The following is an 18,730-nucleotide window of genomic DNA, read 5'->3' as shown; positions in this document are numbered from 1 at the left end:
CTAGTGAATGCATTACATGAAATAGTGGCAGTTGACTTATGAATGGAGACCAAATTCTAGTATTGGGATTCCACGAAAGGCAGCAGCTACCTTGTGGTGGCATCTCAAGATGTCACATCACCCTTCCTTTCTTCCCCTTCCTCTGCTCTTTGCCCACCACTCCTGTATTCAGACAGTGTAGTATTCAGATGGAAATAAAGCTTCTTGTAGGGCCCGGAACATCACTGCTCGGCCCTTGAAAACATTTTAGAGACCTGCTCTCTGGGCCAATCTGGTGCATTCCAAAGGAAGTTTTGCTCTTCTTGAGCTGGGGAGGAACACCCCCCACACCTCACCCCCCATCCCCCCCCCCCCCCCCCCGCACAGAGATGGCTACATTGTATCCAGAGAGGGAGACTTAACACTTTCAGAGGCAGGGAAATCTGGCCAGAGTTTGAGGAGATGCGCTTTCTCCCTGAGGTCGCTCTGTGTGTAGGGCAGCAGTCCCCAGACTGTGGGGTACTCCCCCCAGGGGGGCATGGAGGAATGTTCGGGGGGTGCTCAGCAGGACCTGGATCAGCCCCAATGGGGGGGCGGGGAGGGAGCACCCCCAGTCACAGCTCTGGCCCCAGACCAGCTCTGACCGCAGCCACAGCTCCACTCTGCCCCCTGCTCTGCCCTCATTCCCTCTCCACTCCCAGGCCAGCTCCACCTCTAGCTCCAGCTTCTCCTCTGTCCCCAGTTCATCCCCCAGCTCCACCTTCAACCCAACCTCCTCTGCTGAGCCAACTGGGCAGTAATGGAGGGGGTGGTGTGGACAGATTCCATTACTGGTAAGGGTGGTGGGGGCTCGACAGGAAAAGTTTGGGTACCACTGGTGTAGGGGGACAGAGGCCCTGTCTCCCTGTAGCATGGTGTAGCCTTTTCTCCCTTGCTGCATCCCGTCCACAGTGTGATGATTGCCGGGGAGAGGGCATGACCCTACCCCTTGCCTGGCCCCTTTGGATGATTTGGGGAAGTACAGAGAGGTGTTTTTATATTTGTCTGAGCACAAGAACAACAATGGGCTTCTTGTGTCCCCTTGCTGCCTCATCCCCACCCATTCCTCCCCCCCCCACACGGGCCAAGGACAATCAATGTTTAGGACCAGCATAACGTTGTCATGTCCCCCTCGCCAAAGGCTTCTGGAACCCCACTGTTCACTTTTGATGTCCAAATCAATGATGGCTGCATTTCTTTGCTCCCCCCCAGGAAAGGATCTCTCTTCCCGCAGCAAAGATGACCTGTCCTGCATTTTTGGGAAACGACAGAGTACGAAAACTGAGGTAAATCATATAAATGTAGGACTGGAAAGGACCTCCTAGGTCATCCAGTCCAGTCCCCTGCTATCACAGACAACCCCAGTTAGGGTGTTTGCCCTCCACTGCTCCTATAGAAAGGTTGGTCCAGATCCTACTCCTTTGATGGTTAGAAAACCTTCTAATTTCCAGCCTAAATTTAGTATCCCTTCTGTACACTTGTTCCAGTTTGAATTAATCTTTTTTGATCGTGGGTTCAGTAGTGTAAATAATTTATTCCTCTTCCTTTAACATTTTTCCCTTTAAAGAAACCTATGAACATATCCAAATGCCTTGGTGCAAGTGAGATTATTGCATACTCTTTGAGAGCAATGAGCTTTCCTGTCTGTAAAGTCTCCATTAAAGCTCTGAATGGAAGGCCAAATTTTTAACTGTTGGGTGAAAAGGGTGAGTTTAGTGTATATTTTTATGATCTACAGTGGACATGGCATAATTTCTCTAAAAATCAATCAATATTAAATCTACATAAGAATTTTGTTTTTCATTTTACCCTCTTTTCAGTAGAGGATGCATGGTGGGTATCTTTTGTTGTTTGAGTTGTAGATTACATACATGTTGTTAATATAAATATAATATTTAGCGAAAAGAGACCAGACTCAGCAAAACAGCAAATTGTTCTTATGTTTTCACAAGAGAGCTGAACATTTACAAAGGAGCTGTTTTAAAGTCACCTTAAATTTGATGGCTTGGTTTTCACTTTTATTGTTCAGTATTAAGTACGCACAGGCACAATACAATTCTGCTATTAAATATCTCCCGGGGCTCTTTGTTCCTGAAGGTAGGTAAAATGTGAGGTCCAAATTGACACTTACAGACTCTCAGATGCATGTTCTGTAGGTTGAAGGTATGTTTGCACTTAGCATTTTAGTAACATTTTGCTGTTAGGAGGTGGGTGTCTGTCATGTGGATATGCAGAGTGATTCCCTTGTGCTGGAATATGACTAGTGCAGGCAGACAAATGTTTTGGCAATGCTGATTATGACTAGTGTGCACACAGAGAAAGGACAAAAGAACATGCCACAGGAATTATGGTGCTAACCCTATGGGCACTCTGAAATCTGTTGTGGTTAAAGAAAAGGGTGCAGCCTGAGGGTTTTGAAATGAGAGGGTTTCTTGAATACCATTTATGTTGGAGCAAGACTCTGCAGAGCCTTATGCAGGCTCCAATCAAAAACATTTTTAAGCTTTTCTACAGCTTCACCAAAAGTCAGTGACATGGAGCTTGACAATAGTGTGCTAAGAGATCCTGTGTCTGGTGAACGTTGTAACGGTAAAGATCTGCAGGCTATCTAAACCAGAGCACCTTCATGAGATTGCAGGGTGTAACCCAAGCTAGGATACACTGCCTTGCTGTTTTTCTAGATCGTTTTACAATTTAATCAAATACAACACTTTTTTTTTTAAAGAAAACCTTAACGGGGAGAGAAAGGGGATGTCAGATCTGCTTCCTATGATTACAGTTCCCCAAACTCCAAGAATAGAACTACAATTAATTGATGTAACTGAGGCTAGAAGAGACTTAAACCAAGAACCGTCTTATCTTGTCAGCAACTAGGAGTATTAATTCAAACCTTTATTTTACCAACCACATAGTTTGGACTTGATGGATAACGTTTGGGGAAACTCCATGAGCCACAATACAGCCGGTCTTAATTTATTGCAGTCTTGAAATAGAGTTTTGGACTTCAAGTCCATAGCAGCGACCAGTGGCTTAAGCTATCATGTGCCTTCAGTAGCTGAGCCCCCTTGATTAACCTCTCCTGTTAGCCATATGGCCACGGGCCTACTTTTCATCTCTCTTATGAGGTGTTGCCACCTGGTAGTTCAAGATGTAGCAGAACCTGCTGGGACTTGTAGTCTCTTTACTACCTTCATTCCACATTAAATTTAAGGAAGTCATAGATCACATTTTGCCTCCCATTTATCCAAACAGTGATCTTATTTTAGAATCATAGAGACCTAGGGCTGGAAGGGACACAGGAAAGTCATCAAGTCCAGCCCCATGTTCTGTGCTAGGACCAAGTAAACCTAGACCATGCCTGACAGGTGTTTGTCCAGCCTATTTTTCCAGTGGTGGGAATTCCACACCGTCCCTTGGAAGCCTATTCCAGAGCTCAACTACCTTTATAGTTAGCAAGTTTTTCATAATCTGTAACTGAAATTTCCCTTGCTGCAGATTAAGCCCATGACTACTTGTCCTATCTTCAGAAGACATGGAAAACAATTGATCACAGTTCTTTTTGCTACTGCCGTTAACATATCTGAAGACTGTTATCAGGTCCCTCCTCAGTCGTCTTTTCTCAAGACTACATGTGCCCAGTTTTTTTTAACCTTTCCTTGTAGGTTAGGTTTAGAAAACCTTTTATCATTTTTGTTGCTCTCCTTTGGACTCTCCAGTTTGTCCACATATTTCCTAAAGTGTGGGGCCCAGAATTAGACACAGGACTCCAGCTGAGGCCTCAGCAGTGCTAAGGAGAGTGGGACAATTACCTCCCATGTCTTACGTATAACACTCCTGTTAATACACCTCACAATGATACTAGCCTTTTTCACAGCTGCATCAGATTGACTCATTGAGTTTATATTCCACTATAGCCCTCAGATCCTTTTCAGCAGTTCTACCGCCTACCCAGCTATCTCCTATTTTGCAATTGTGCATTTGATTTTTCCTGCCTAAATGACGTACTTTGCACTTGTCTTTATTGAATTTCATCTTGTTGAATTTAGACCACTTCTCCAATTTCTCAAGGTTGTTTTTAATTCTAATCCTGCCCTCCGTAATGCTTGCAACCCCTTCCAGCTTTGTGTTCTCTGCAGATTTTATAAGCATACTCTCCACTTCATTATCCAAGTCACTAGTGAAAATATTGAGTAGTACCAGACCTAAGATTGACCCCGCAGGACCCACTAGATATACCCTTCCAGTTTGACAGTGAACCATTGATAACTGTCTTTCAACCAGTTGGGCACCTACTTATAGTAATTTCATCGAACCCTCATTTCCCTCGTTTGCTTATGAGAGTGTCATGTGCGGTTGTATCAAAAGCCTTACTAAAAACAAGATACATCTCATCTTCTGCTTTCCCCTATCCATTAGTTGAGTAACCCTGTCAAAGAAGGAAATTAGATTTGCTTTGGCATGATTTCTTCTTGTCAAATCCATCTAAGCTATTTCTTCTATCTTTCCAAGCATTGAAGTTAGGCTGACAGGCCTATAATTCCCTGGGTCCTCTTTGTTCCCCTTTTTAAAGATTAGGTACTATATTTGCCCTTCTCTAGTCTTCTGGGACCTCACCCATGCACTAGGAGTTCTCAAAGATTATTGCTAATGGTTCCGAGACGCCTTCAGTTAGTTCCTTAAGTATCCTAGGATGAAGACCATCAGGCCCTGCCAATTTGAATTCATCTATCTTATCTAAATAATCTTTAACCTATTCTTTCCCTATTTTGGCTTGCATTCCTTCCCCCTTATTGTTATTATTTTGTTGAGTATCTGGTCACCAATAGCCTTTTTAGTGAAAACTGAAGCAAAATCGGCATTAACTACTTGACTTTCTTGATGTTCTCAGTTATTAGCTATGCTTCCCCACTAAGTAGAAGAATGTGCTTTCCTTCATCTTTCTCTTGCTCTTAATGTATTTAAAAAACCTCTTCTTATTGCCTTTTATCTCCCTTGCTAGGTGTAACTCATTTATGCCTTAGCTGATTTTGTCCCTACATGCTTGTGCTATTCTTTTGTACTCCTCCTTAGCAATTTGTCCATGTTTCCACTTTCTGTAGACTTCCTTTTTGATTTGCAGTCATTAAAGAGCTCCTGGTGGAGCCATATTGGCCTTTACTATCTTTCTATCTTTCTTTTACATCAGGATAGTTTGCAGTGATGCTTTTAATGTTGTCTCTATGAGAAACTGCCAGCTCCTGTTAGATTTTCTTCCCATAGGACCTTACTACCATACCTGAGTTTGTTAGTGTGCTTTTTTTGAAGTCCATTGTCCTTATTCTGCTGCTCTCACTCCTCCTTTAGAATCATGAAATCTGTTATTTCAAGATTACTTTCTGCAATTGCCTTCTACCTTCAGATTTGCTACCAATTCCTCTCTGAAGGTCAGAATTAAGTTTAAAATGGCTGTCCCCCTTGCTGCTACTTCACTTTTCAAAACAAAAAGTTGTCCCCAGTACATTCCAAGACCTACAGTAATTGAAAATTTGTGTTTTGCTGTATAACTTTTCCAGCAGATGTCTGGGTAGCTAAAGTCCCCCATTACTATGAGGTCTTGTGTGTTTTGGATATTCGTGTTGTTTGTTCTAGAAATACCTCATCCATCTCCTCTTCCTGATTTGGTGGTCTATAGTAGACCCCTACCATGACATCACCCCTGTTTTTTATACCTTTTATCTTTACTCAGAGACTCAAACTGGTCTGCCTCTCAACCCATTCTGGACCTCAGAACAAGTGTATGTTTTGTTTGTCTTCCCCCTCATGCTGCAGGGGCCCCTGGGCTTTGTAAAGCACATGGCATTTCTATAGTGTTTCCCCTCGGCAGATTTCAAACTATTTGTGTGTGCATATAAAGCATTTAGATATATGCATGTTTTTATTAAGTCTTACAAAAACGTGATGGCTAATGGCTTTGATGTGACACTGAACTCGGAGGGTTTGGGGGTGCAGGAGAGGCATTACTGTCTGGGGCACTGTTCTCTGTTTCATGGCTAGATTGCCACACTGAAATAGTGGCAGAGGAGGTAGTGCAGGTTGGTATGGTATTTTTGCCCCTGCTCCCCTCTGAAGCAGCTGCTGGATAGCCACAGGAAGGCCTACCCAGCAGCAGCACAGCTCTTCCTTAAGCCATTCTAGCCACAGAGCAACAGCCATCCCCTGCCTCGGGATTCCAGAGACCTGTGAAGTTTAGAGGGCGAACAATATAAAAACCACACTGCTCGGCCCCTCAAGTGAAGAGGGAATTGCTACATAGAACTTCAAAGACTTTTCCTACCCCTCCTTGTCCCCTATACTGGATTTTCCATGGAGGACGGAGGGGGAATCTGGCTTGGTTCTAAATTAATTAATCAGTTGACCCTTTTAAATGGTATTTGTCAAGTTTATTTCTGGTCTCTGTTGCAATTCCAGGACACTGGCCGATTCCCTGATATGGCAGAGCGAGCACTGCAGATGCTGCAATTCTTCTGGACAGTAGTTTATATCGGATCCTGTTAAGAGAGAATGTAGGAAGAGTCCTGGTGTCCATCAGAGCCCTGGCATTTGCTCTTGAACTATGGTAGTCTGCGATCCCTTGCCTTTTCATTGCAGTTTCAGCCTGCAGCAGCAGCAGTTGCATGCTGTCATCCCTGCACCAGACAAGTCAGGACAGGTAGATTTAGGTGCTAGAACTATTGCTACTAAGGAGTCTTATTGGCTTCTAAAGCCTTATTGTAACCACACTTTGTACAGTGGTAGTGCTTCTTGCATTGCTCTTGCATTCTCAAACCATGTGTACTCGAGAGAGATCCCTTTCAAGGAGCTGTTAATAGAATGCCTAACATTTCACCTCTAGTTCATAGAATCCAGCTCCAGTCATAGTAACCAAAATTCCTTCTCTACGTACAAAGCTGTTTGGTGGTCTGTGTGAGGTGGTTTCAGTTCATTTCTGTCCACATCGCGAAGCTGTCCTCACAATTAGCATCTGTGAAACCTCTAAAGAAAGCACTAAGGACTGAGTTAGCATGGAGACTAAATTCTCTTCATATTCCTAGAAGGGGTTCAGAGTCCAGTTCAGAGTCAGGAGGAGTAGAGAAGCTTACATTGCAGCTGCCTGTTATGTTCCTGTCCTGTAGATACAACTTCACTCTTTTTCTCGCTGAAGATCTCAACGGGTAGTGATGGGCAAATTGCTCTTTTTCCTGAAAAGTTCTCAGGTGTGGGTGCTATAAGACACCCCTCCCACTCTACCTATGTCTGGGCCATTAGGAGGGTTAGATTATTAAGGAGGCGTGGGGGTGTCATCGCCATGTTGATGACACCCAACTGTATCTCTCTCTTGTCCCACTCACCATGCAGTTCAGCAGCTCAGTCAGTGAGATTGGGTTGTGGATGAGAGCGACTTGCTGGAAGCTCAACCTAGACAAGACTGAGAGGGTGATGGACTGGGGGAAGCAGAGGAGATGGTGGAGATAATATCCATCCCTCTTAGGGAATACATCCATCATTAGTTACTAGTCTTTGCAGTTTAGGGGTGGTTTTAGGCTTCCGGCTGGTGTTTGATGACCAAATTATAGTACTAATGCAGTCAGCTTTTTACCAAGTGCATCTGGCTAGGAGGCTGAGACATTTCCTTTCAATTGTCAACCTTGTTGCTGTTATCCTGGCTTTTGTCACCTCAAGATTAGGCCATTGCAGTGCAGTCTGCTTGGGGCTGCACCTTAAAACCATTCAGAGATTGAAGCTGGTGTAGAGTGGCATGGGCCGCTTACTGAGGGGGACAGATGACTAGAAGCATGTGACAACTCTGCTTTGGGATCTACACTCGCTGCCCTTTGGGTTGCATGTGGAGTGTAGGGTGTTGGTTATGACCTATAAAACCCTGAATGCTCTGGGGTGAGGTGCCTAAGGGATCACTTCTCTCCCCAAGTCGTTCTGCCTCATCTGTTCTCAGCAAGGATGCTCAAATTGGATCGCCCTCATTATGAAAGAGGGGAGGCTGGCTGTGTGTACCCTGTGAAGGCTCTGAGACTCTGGAACTTGCTCTCTATCCCTGGTCTGAAGTAGCCTGAATTTAGCCACCATCCAGGCAGGCTGAAAAAAACCACATCATGTTTGATAGGATTTTGATAGGACAGAGAGGGCTGTGGGTTTGCTCCCCCCTAACCATGAAGAGGTGGAAAGGAGTTTTGATAGGTGTCTGGCCGGCTGAGATCTTGTTGAAGTGATTACGTCAATGCTGCTGAGATTTCTTTGTATGTATCAATGATGTGAGGGCACCCAGAGCCTTTGATAGGCGTCTTTTTAAAATTATTTTAAATCTAAAATAAATAAGTGATAAATGTTTCCTTCAAGATAGATCGTATGGCCAAACAAAGCCTTTTTAATAAACTACAGAGGGACCTCTGTAACATCTCCCTTAAAGTGAAAACAATGGCTGAGCTTTGGAGCTCACCTAAATTGAAAACGTCTGCAGTTTTCTCAGGGAGACAATGAGTGATCGAAAATATTGAATTGTAATTACGGCGCTCTCCCGAGACCCGCGGTGGGGACCTGTTTCGAAGGCAGTGCCTGCCAGGCTTCTCCCCCACCTCCTTTTAATTTTCTCACTCACTTCAGAGCTGGGGAGACAGAAAAACAAATTCCATTAGTTCCTATCTGGTTGAACTTCCTGGAACCCCCACTGTTTTTTTTTTTTTTCTTCTCAGAATTTCCTTCCTCCATCCAGCTGTGTTTCCTGATGAAGCCTTATCACAGGAGAAAATACTCCTGAGAGAGACTGAGGATTTGGGAATGAGTTACAGACAGTCCCTGCGCATTAGCTGAACAACATGATTCTGGCACTGAATACTTTTTGGGGGTGCAGGCAGAAGCCCTGATTTGCTGGGACATTTCTAATAAGTCAGATTCCTGCATAAAAAACTCTCAAGTTTTCTAAGCACGTCTCCTTCTATGTCTCAGGCCATCTGATTGGTAAACAGCATCCTTAAGTTATGGCAATGTGGATGTTGTCTTGCATAAGTTCCCTTAAATGGCCACGGCCAAGTGCCCATTTACCCCCAGGTTTGGTGGGATCACTCTCCTGTTAATCATCCAGAATTTTGGCCTTCCTCCCTGTTGCTGTCTCACTTTTTATCAGGAAATTGGCTTCTGACACGTTTTCCAGAGCTTCCTCAATTGATTTGCATTTCCCAGCAGTTATCAAATACCTTGTTGGCTAGTGATTAGAATCCAGAACCTGAAAATTGGTCTAATCCTGTCTCTACTTCACTGTGAGGCTGTAGCAAACCACTTAATTTTTCTGTGCCCTGGTGTTCCACTTTGTAATATGTGAATGCTAATACCGACCTGACAGAGTTTGTAAGGCTTAACTAATGTGTTCTTAGGCTAGTCACAACTTCTCTGGGTGTCCGTTTTCCCATCAGTAAAATGGAGCTAATACCTACATCTCAGGGTGGTGTCAGGATTCATTAGCTGTTTTTTTCAAAGCTGTGTCTGTGGACATAATTATACTTTGTATAAAGGAGAAGTTAATTATCAAGTCAGAATTACTGATATTGCTGTTTGTGCTTGGCAAAATCACAGCTAGCACATGGCGTTCAAAATGGGAATGCACAATACAAAAAGGACATTGAAAAACTGGAGAGAATCCAAAAAAGAGCTTAGTAAAAGGCTAAAGGGTTAGAGGGCATGTCCTAGAAGGAGGGAGTGGAGGAATGGGATATGCTCTTCTTAGAAAAGGAGCAGAAGGAGAGACTACTCTGTCTATAAATATCTGCGTGTGGGGGAATAATAAAGGAAAAGGAAAGGGTTCTTCTATTCAGGGTAGTCAAAAGCTGGGAATAGGACTGGGAGCAAGAATTTGTAATTAGACAAAGGAAGACACAAGCTAGATCTTCTGCAAGCTTCCTAATGGCAATGTCAGTCAGTCAGTGGAATAATCTCCTATGGGAAATTCAAGCCCCCATAGTAAATAAAGCCAAGAAAAACTGGGTATAACATGTTAGGAGTAGGAAATTATAAACTAGTTTATTTGAAATACCATATAAAAATGTGATGGCTCCCACAGCATTGTTTTCCTCAACTCTTTGGTGATCTCGAATATGCATTGCATTTATTCTCTCCTGCTGTATTTATTTGATGTTAGATGTACCATATCCCCATTTTAGATGGTGAGGAGCTATGACTCAGAAGTTGTGACTTGACCTGAGCCAACTCATCTAGATATTTGTCTAGTTTTACAACAGGCTACATAAAAAGCACTAGTGAAGTCAGTGTAAACTAAAGTTTCATACAGACAATGACTTGTTTATACTGCTCTGTATACTATACACTGAAATGTAAGTACAATATTTATATTCCAATTGATTGATTTTATAACTTTATGGTGGTAAAAATGAGAAAGTAAGCAATTTTTCAGTAATATTATTTTATGTCTGATTTTTGTGAGCAGGTAATTTTTAAGTGAGGTGAAACTTGGTGTACTCAAGACAAATCAGACTCCTGAAAGGGGTACAGTAGTCTGGAAAGATTGAGATCCACAGATAAAGGAGATCCACACTTTGAAGAAAGTGATTTGTAGGAATCTTTCCTGTGAGCTGTTAATTTTTGTCTGCCTTGACCATCATGGTTTACTCACTACAGATGATCTGTGTGTGTGCATATATGTATAATTAGACCAAGGGGTGGCTCGAACTCCCATTGACTTTTGTGAGAGCTGGACGTGTTTCCTGAGGCATATACACAGAGGGAAAGCGTTAATATTGCACATTGAGTCTTAATTTCTGCATTTCCTGCCTTTTGACCATTTGAATGAATTACCTTAATGTTACATTTACAGAGGCTTTTCTCTTTCAGAAGTGTGGTGTTAAATCTGTGAACTCTCAAATATTGCTACGCTGCAAACTATGGCCTGTGAAGCTTCACAGTAACAGTCCAGACAAATGCCCCTTCAGCTGTTAGCAGTGTTGGGCCTTTGACCTACACTTGAGCACTTTATCACTTGAGCAATTCTGCTTCCACCCAGTAGAGGGCAGTGGTATGTACAAACACTAGCTAACTTACTACACTATAAATAGAGGGCCAGGGCCTAATTCTTCATTGCCTTGCACTTTGTGCACTCATTACACCAGTGCAAAGTAGATGTAGAACACTACTGGTCACATTTTGCACCCACTCTGTGCTGATGTGTCTGACTGCAGAGCAGCAGTGAATCAGGCCACGGGTTATATTTGGCGCTTCTCTATACCGGGGATGTTGTTCCAGCAGCATTTGGTAAAAATTTCTTTATTTAGCATGGTAGCTTAGCTCGTCTTTCCTTTTATCAAGAGAACTGCTAAGTATTGACATTTTGTTGCCTATTCTATGAGTGCCCTGTTAATCAACTGTGGATAAATTATTGCTGTTCAGAAATCAGCAGATAGAGAGACATCTCCCAGTCTCGAGGAACCAGTGCTTTTTCTTTTCTCTTCATTGCCAAAGAGTTTTGCCTCTGGCTGTTCATTCCTTGGGGGTTTAGTTAGGGGCTGAAAAGAAACTGGGGGGAGCTCTTTTGATTTATCTTCTTTCCTTCCCTTTTGGTCACTTCGATAGGCTAAAAGAGCCGAGTTGGCTTTAATGTGTCTCTGCTAGAGACCAAGCATTAGCAGGAATAAACCATCATGCCTTACAGTGAAAAATGTCCCCTGATTGGCTAATTAATCAGTCAAAGGGGAATGACATGGCTGTTGGCTTGAGGGACTCTGCTGCAGAGGTAAACAGGCCCGTTGATAAATGGCTCGCCCACAAATTCATATATCAAGAAAACTTAGTCATTTTTTAACTACACTGTGTGAAAACTGCACTGCATTTTTTTTGGGAGGTAAGTTTTTTGCTGCTGATGCTTTTTGAAGTCTGGTTTTTAGGTTTAGGTGGTGAAACATTTTAAAGGGAGAATCCTGAATATAGCCACCTGCTGCATTTATTACTCCTGTCTGCTTTTTAAAGTGCTAAATGGCCCCTCTCTGTCAAAGCAATCTCAAGAACATAAATCATTGCCATGGGTTGGTAATGAAATGGGGTAGTATATCGTGTCAAAAAAATGTGTGGCTTTCACATTTTATGTACATTTCAGGAGTTTAACAGGCCATATTATCATTGAATGAACAATACTTTACTCCATGTACAGGCCCAGTGGCATCAGTGGAAGAACCCATGAAGTAAAGTCCCCAATATAATTTAGACTTGATTCTGCCACCCATACACTATCTTCCTCCACAAACAATCTCATTGACTTCCCAGTGGGACTGTTTCCAGAGTGAGGTACTCCATGCTGTGAAAAAAAGTGGCAGAACTGGACCCTTAACATTTACAAGTTGATTTGATACAGTGTAAAATAATATGATCCGGATAACTTCACACAGGAGGAAAAGGTAAACCCAACTTGAAACAGTGCAGCTATATAAAGAGCCATAAAAAGAAGCACATTAGAAAAGTTTAATTGTTTAATTGGAAACGTAAACCAAGAGATGACCATTCCTAATTGGTGGTTGTAGAGTTTTTAAACCCTGAGAGAGCTGCAGCAGCACATAGGAATTTTGGATTGGAGCATGGAAAACTTAATTAGCCTTGACTTTGTCGTGTGTAACCCATTTCTAACACACTCTTGTTATGGACATTACAATTTTGTGACCGTTGTTTTTTTCTAACTTGTCTTTTAAAAAACATTTGGCCAATTTCAGCCTTTTTTTTTTTTTTTTTTTAACAAAATCTGTCTGCTTGACTGGAAATGAAGTGACGAGAGAAGCTCATTGAAATTGTAATCTGCCCCTCACAGAATTTGTACATCATTCTGTGATGTATTCAGACCTTTTGCTATTAGTTTATGAAGTCACAGGTGTGCAAGCAAAGCATGGTCCCTTTTGACATGTAGCCAGAATATCAGGTTCTTTCATGTCCCACCCACCATCTGGCCCTGGGTTGATGGAGCACACTGCACTCTGCGCTATGCCATGTGGGGGTTGCAGAGCATTGGTTTTCAAACTGGGGTGCACCCACCTGCGGGGGGCATAAGGTGGGGCTGCAGTTGGCTGGGCCAGGGCAGCAGCAGAGAGAGCACCAGTGTCCAGGGGGCAGAGGGGAACATGCATCCCAGACCAACCCCACCCCAGCAGCAGCCTGCTGCTGTCCCCCTCCTTTCTCCCTGACTGCTGGGGACTCCCTGTGCACTCTCCTCACTGATGCCCAGCCGGCCGGCTGCAGCCCCACATATTTAAAACCCTCTGGAGCCTGTGGGAGTGACAGGCTCTGGGCAGAAGGGAGAGAGGGTGAGGAATCCCCATCCACTCCATGCCACGTTGCCATGAGCTCCTCTGGGGATGGAGCCGGTCAGATCCTGCTGCCACTCTGGGCATGAGCCACTTGCTCCCCTGACTGACCACTCTCTGCCCCGAATGGGTGGGAATGGTGTATGACTCCCATGGAGAAGGGGGTCGAGGTGGTACAGAGCAACTCCCCGGGCTCCACAAAGATGGTCCCTGTTCCAAAGAGCTTATTCCTTAATGCGTAATGTGCCTGCTTTAGAAGGGGGTGTTCTGTGGGAGGGGAGAAGGAAGATTGCAGTGAGAGGTCTCTTCAGAGTGGATAATAAAACTGCTTCTCGGTGACCTGCTGTAACCAGTGGCAGTGATCAGCTCTGCAAGTCTGCAGGAGCATAGGAAGCACATAGCATGGTTCCATCCCTGCTCACTTAGGTTGATGTAGTTTAGTGCTACATGAACTTTCACTTGGGATGGCTTTTTGATCTGGCTCATCTAACTCATTATGAAACTGCCAGTCTGTTTGGGTGGGTTAAGCAAACCAGAAGTTCAAGTGAAATAAACTATGTAGCCTGAGAAATGTGTTTAAATTCAAAGAAACGAGCTTTTCCACTATCAAGCCAGTATTTCTACTTATCTACTGAGTTGTTCTTTATGCTTCTTTACAATTGCTTTTTGCACTAGGAAGGAGAAATATATAGGGCTGTACTGTGGCTTTCAAGCTATTGCCTTCATTAGGGTAGCTTTGAGAGTTCATGGGACTGTTTTGGCCGAATCCAGCAGAATTGTTTGGGGGGAACAAGAAGCGGGGTTGCTTTGCACTGGAGTTAGCAGTTTTGCCACCTGTTATGAACTCCCTCTCCCCTATTCTGGCTAAGCTCCCCACCCCATTTCAGGAGTCTAGCACCTCACGTACTAGACCTGCTCAGTCTTTTGCATTCAGTGAGTGCAAGGCCTGGGATTGTCTGAGCTTTGTGCAGTGGAGCAAGGAAGGGAAAGAAGGTTCTTTTCCCTCTCTTCTCCCTGTTTGCACCCACTCGCTGCAAGACACCATTGATCCCGCAGTGTTTCCTTTGGCAACATGCTAGTAAATGCATGTGTCCCTCAACCTGCAATGAATAAATAAATTCAACAGGCCAGAGAGAGAATGACACAGAAAAGAACTGTCTGGCAGACTTGTACTGCAGCCCAGCAAGTAACTTCTTCCATCCCTTCCTTTTGGTATCATCTGTCCAGAGCAGAGAAGTCTTGGTTATTGGCATCTTAACGAGGATAGCATGTCACTTTCCATCACAGAACACTCCCAGCAACACTCCCATGTATGCTACATGGTCACCATAGCCAGAACTTCATAGGATGTGTATGGTTTCAACAATGAGAGATGGCACTTGGCCAATGCTGATAGGCCAGTCCCAGCAGATGGAGCAGTATGAAAAGATGCAAGGAAACAAGAGTCTTAACAGCCGAAGTGTGGAATGGAAAAAATGAGTGCAGCAGGGGGATTAGATTGTTCTCTTGAGTTCTGCTCTGTGTAGGTTCGTGTACTGCCTCAGCACTATAGGAACTGAGCACCTTCTTGTAGTGCATTAAGCAGTGTGACTAATGTGGCTCGTGTGGTTTGTTCTTTCTCTTATCCTCTCCTCAGGAGGGAAATTGTGCAGATGGTGGAGTGTTTTGGTTTGGCAGATTTGTGTGTGTGCGCGTGCACGCGCAACCTGCCTTCCCTAACACAAAGTGCTTTGCACTTGGAGCAGAAGGTGATGAGGTTTGTGGTAGGTAGTTCCTGCAGACGTTCATTCCACACACTCAGACAAGCCCCTGAGAAAGCGCCGTCACATGCCCAGGGGAGCTTTTACCCTTATGGTAGAAAGTTCTATGATACCTGAGGAGCAGAGGTGTTAGCTACTGTCTTATCCTGGAGCTTTTGACTTTTGAGATAGGCCCAGGCCTCTAAAGTTTTGTCCTGTGGCTGGCCTGTGCCAGCTGACTCTTGCTCGGGCCCTGGGGCTGTTTAATTGTGGTGTAAACGCTCAGACTGGAGCACTGACTCTAGGACCCTGTGAGATGGGACGGTCCCAGAGCTCAGGTTCCAGCCCAAGCCCAGAAGTCTATATTTTTTGGGAAGCCACTATAGAGCCACAGGTGTGATGTGCTCGCAGTAGCCCATGCTGTGGAGATGTGCAGCAGCATTTTGTCCTAATTGGTGTTTCCAAACAGCTGATGGTCTCATGCCCAAGTATATCACGTTGTAGGCCAGCCAGGAGGTGACAAAGGCCTGCATAACAGAGTGTGGGTCACAGTCCAGCAGTGTGGGATGGAATCTCCTAGCCAGCTGGCGCTGGTAGACAGTGTTATACCAGCGTTCTGGAGTGTTAGAGCTTCGTGTCAGTGAGAAATCCGATAGCAGTCCTAAACCATGGATTGAAATGACCAGTGGTGGGTTTACACAACTCTTATTCTCCAGGTTTGAGTTTCCTCCCTTCCAGTTATTTTATGCATCAGTGGAGTTATGCTGATTTACACCTATAAAAGAGGAGTGGAATCTCTTCATGGGGACAGTTACATGAACTGTAATGGTGGGACATGCTTAAAATTGGTTCCAGGGCCAACAACAAGGCAAGTCTCAGTTCAGGGCCTGGGATTTTGGTACCTGCGCACTCTGGCAGTCTGCAGATTATGGTATAAGGCTCACTCGCTCATCACCCAGTCCCTGCTCTTTATTTTCTGCTAGGCATTTCTAATGGCACTCATAGGATCTGCCTCCCACAGCTTAATAAATTATTCATCCCAATAGCCCTGTATTATCCCCATTCTGAAGGTGGGGAAACTGAGACAGAGAGCTGTTATGACACCTTCTCATGTATGTACTAATTTTGAGTGTCCAACTTGAGATATGTAGGGCCTGAATTTTCAGAGGTGGTCAGTCCTTGCAACCCCCACTGACTTCTCTGAGTTAGGGGTGGTCAGCAATCTGAAACCAACCCTAACTGTTTCAGGTTGCACAGCCAGAATCAGTGGACACATGGTTAGGTATCTCACCTGAGCTCTGACTCAGTAGAGCCAAGACCAGAACCCATATTTCTTGACTTCCAGTCCTGTGTTGTAACCAGCAAAGGGATTGTGTGTAGACCTGGTCAGGAAATGTTTTTGTTCCCAGGAAAAAATTTACAAAACTCAGTTTTCATTTGAAATTTTTCTGAGAACTGGGAATTTTTACTATTCAGCCCAAGTTTTTCTGCCAACATTTAAAAATATTCCAGTTTTCCTGATGAAAACACATGATGAGTCAGCTTTTCTTTGGAGGGAAAAAAAATTGGAACAAAAGTTTTTGACTAGTTCTAGTTGTTTGTAATTTGAACCACCCATTTGGATGACTTATATATTTGTTTGAAATAGTTTTTTTCACCTGATGTGCACAGAGGCCAGGGAAATGGGCACAGCATAAGTAATAAGTGGAAGAAGCGTTGCCTTGATTTTTTTGATTTTTTTAATTCCCCCATCCCCACCTTTGTGTGCAGCAGCTTGTTCTTTTTAACTATTAAATGGATTTACACGGTCTCCTAGCTCTACGCTGTGTTACATGACATGCCACTGCACAAAAGCGACTGGAATATTCATTTCACCTTGCCCATCTTTTCCAATATGCTATAGATATTTTTCTGAATAGTAATGGATGCAAAGATTCTCCCAAAATTCATGCCAATGTAATTAAACACTCAGTGAAGAGGAAAGTAGGAAATGCAGGAGAAAACAGCAAAGGGTGAATTCTACATTGACACACGTGATATATGAAATGCAGGTTAGTTTTTATTCTATTGTTATAGCGTTAAAGTGAAAGCTGTTTCATTCAACTAATGAAATAGTTCTCACTAAGATCCTGCAATCCGGGACTTCACAGTCTCAGCGCTTCTCAGGATCAAGTCCATTTTTTAAAAAAAAAAAAAAAAAAAAAAAAAAAAGCCCTTCTGTAGGGTAAACTGTAGCTTATTAAGTAGCTCTTCCCTGTCTCCAGTCTCATTCTGTGCTATTAGAGAAGTAGTACAAACCTAAAACTGTTCTTGGAAGACAATGACATCATAGCTTTTTTGTATAAAACGTGCTTTTGGTGCTGCTTGATTTAAATCTGGGGCAGCAATAAAATCAAATACTCAGCTATTGGGTTGTGCAGCTCTGCAGTTTGCTTGTATCTAAAAATGCCTTTTTCTGTACTGCACTGTGAACGTTCTGTAGGGAGCAGTCCTGCACTGGTACAGGTGACGTAATTTCCATCTGTAATATTTGTGATTGTGCTAATGCTGAAAACTGGTTAGTTACTGATTTACATTTCATATTGAAAGCCATAGGATCATAAATTATAGAGCCAGTTGTAGAGGTGATGAGATACAGTGGTGTAAGCTTACATGTCAACAACTGACCATAAAGGAATCTATTGTAACTTGCATTCCAAGAAGCTAGAAAAAGCCAAGATACCCCTACTTTATCTTACGCCTTCTGTTAGTTGCTGCTCTCTCTATGTCCATCTTTTTCAACCCCTTGGCATTTTATGCCAACTCAGATCTGGGAGTGTAATTTACATTCGTTTGTACATCACCCTGTAGTGAACCTCATGAACATGGTAGAAGCAAGACTCTGGGAGCCAGTATCAGAACTCCTAGGCTCAGTTTTTGGCTCTGTCACTGATTTGCTGTGTAAATTTGGGCAAGTTATATTCATTTCTCTGTGCCTTGGTTTTCCCCATCTGTAAAATGGAGAAAATACATTTACTTTGCCTGGCTGTTGTCAGCCTTTCTTTACTGTTTACAAAATGCTTCAACATCTGCAGGTGAAAGGTGATGCGAACCTCCATTGGCTCCCCGTCTCTATCACATCAAACATTAGTTGCTTGTATTCACTTTCCAGGTCCCCATAGTCAGTCCCCACCCTACATATCTCTCATTCATTATCAGACTGTCAGTGCTCTCTGATCTACCCATGATGTCGACCTCCATTGCCCACTTGTTAAATTTTCAAACAAAAACCCTTGTGCTTTCTCTCATGCTGCCCCACATGCTTGGGAAACGCTTCCTGTGAACATAGACTCAAAGAAGTATACGACTGGAAGGGACCTCGAGAGATCTTCTAGTCCAGTCCCCTGCACTCAAGGCAGGACTCAGAATTATCTCTACACCATCCCTGACAGGTGTCTGTCCAACCTGCTCTTAAAAATCTCCAATGATGGAGATTCCACAACTTTTCTAGGCAATTTATTCCAGTGCTTAACTACCCTGATAGCTAGGAAGTTTTTCCTAATGTCCAACCTAAACCGCCATTGCTGCAATTTAAGCGCATTGCTTCTTGCTGTATCCTCAGAGGTTAAAGAGACAATTTTTCTCCCTCCTCCTTGTAACAACCTTTTATGTACT

General features: G+C 43.6%; 1 protein-coding gene across 1 annotated transcript in view; it reads left to right on the top strand.

The window, feature by feature from the left end:
* Nucleotides 1-18,730, top strand: part of PINX1 (PIN2 (TERF1) interacting telomerase inhibitor 1) — a 69,780-nt gene that overhangs the window by 14,317 nt on the left and 36,733 nt on the right. Inside the window, exon 6 of the mRNA XM_067556168.1 lies at nucleotides 1,231-1,304. Within this exon, the coding sequence (XP_067412269.1) occupies nucleotides 1,231-1,304 (74 nt within the window). The remainder of the gene's footprint in view (nucleotides 1-1,230; nucleotides 1,305-18,730) is intronic.

This window comes from Emydura macquarii, unplaced genomic scaffold, assembly GCF_026122565.2.
Source record: "Emydura macquarii macquarii isolate MOO-44397 ecotype Brisbane River unplaced genomic scaffold, CSIRO-AGI_Emac_v2 contig_1676, whole genome shotgun sequence".
Lineage (NCBI taxonomy): Eukaryota > Metazoa > Chordata > Testudines > Chelidae > Emydura > Emydura macquarii.
The sequence above is the reverse complement of the archived record's forward strand: the minus strand, read 5'-3'. Positions and strand labels throughout refer to the sequence as shown.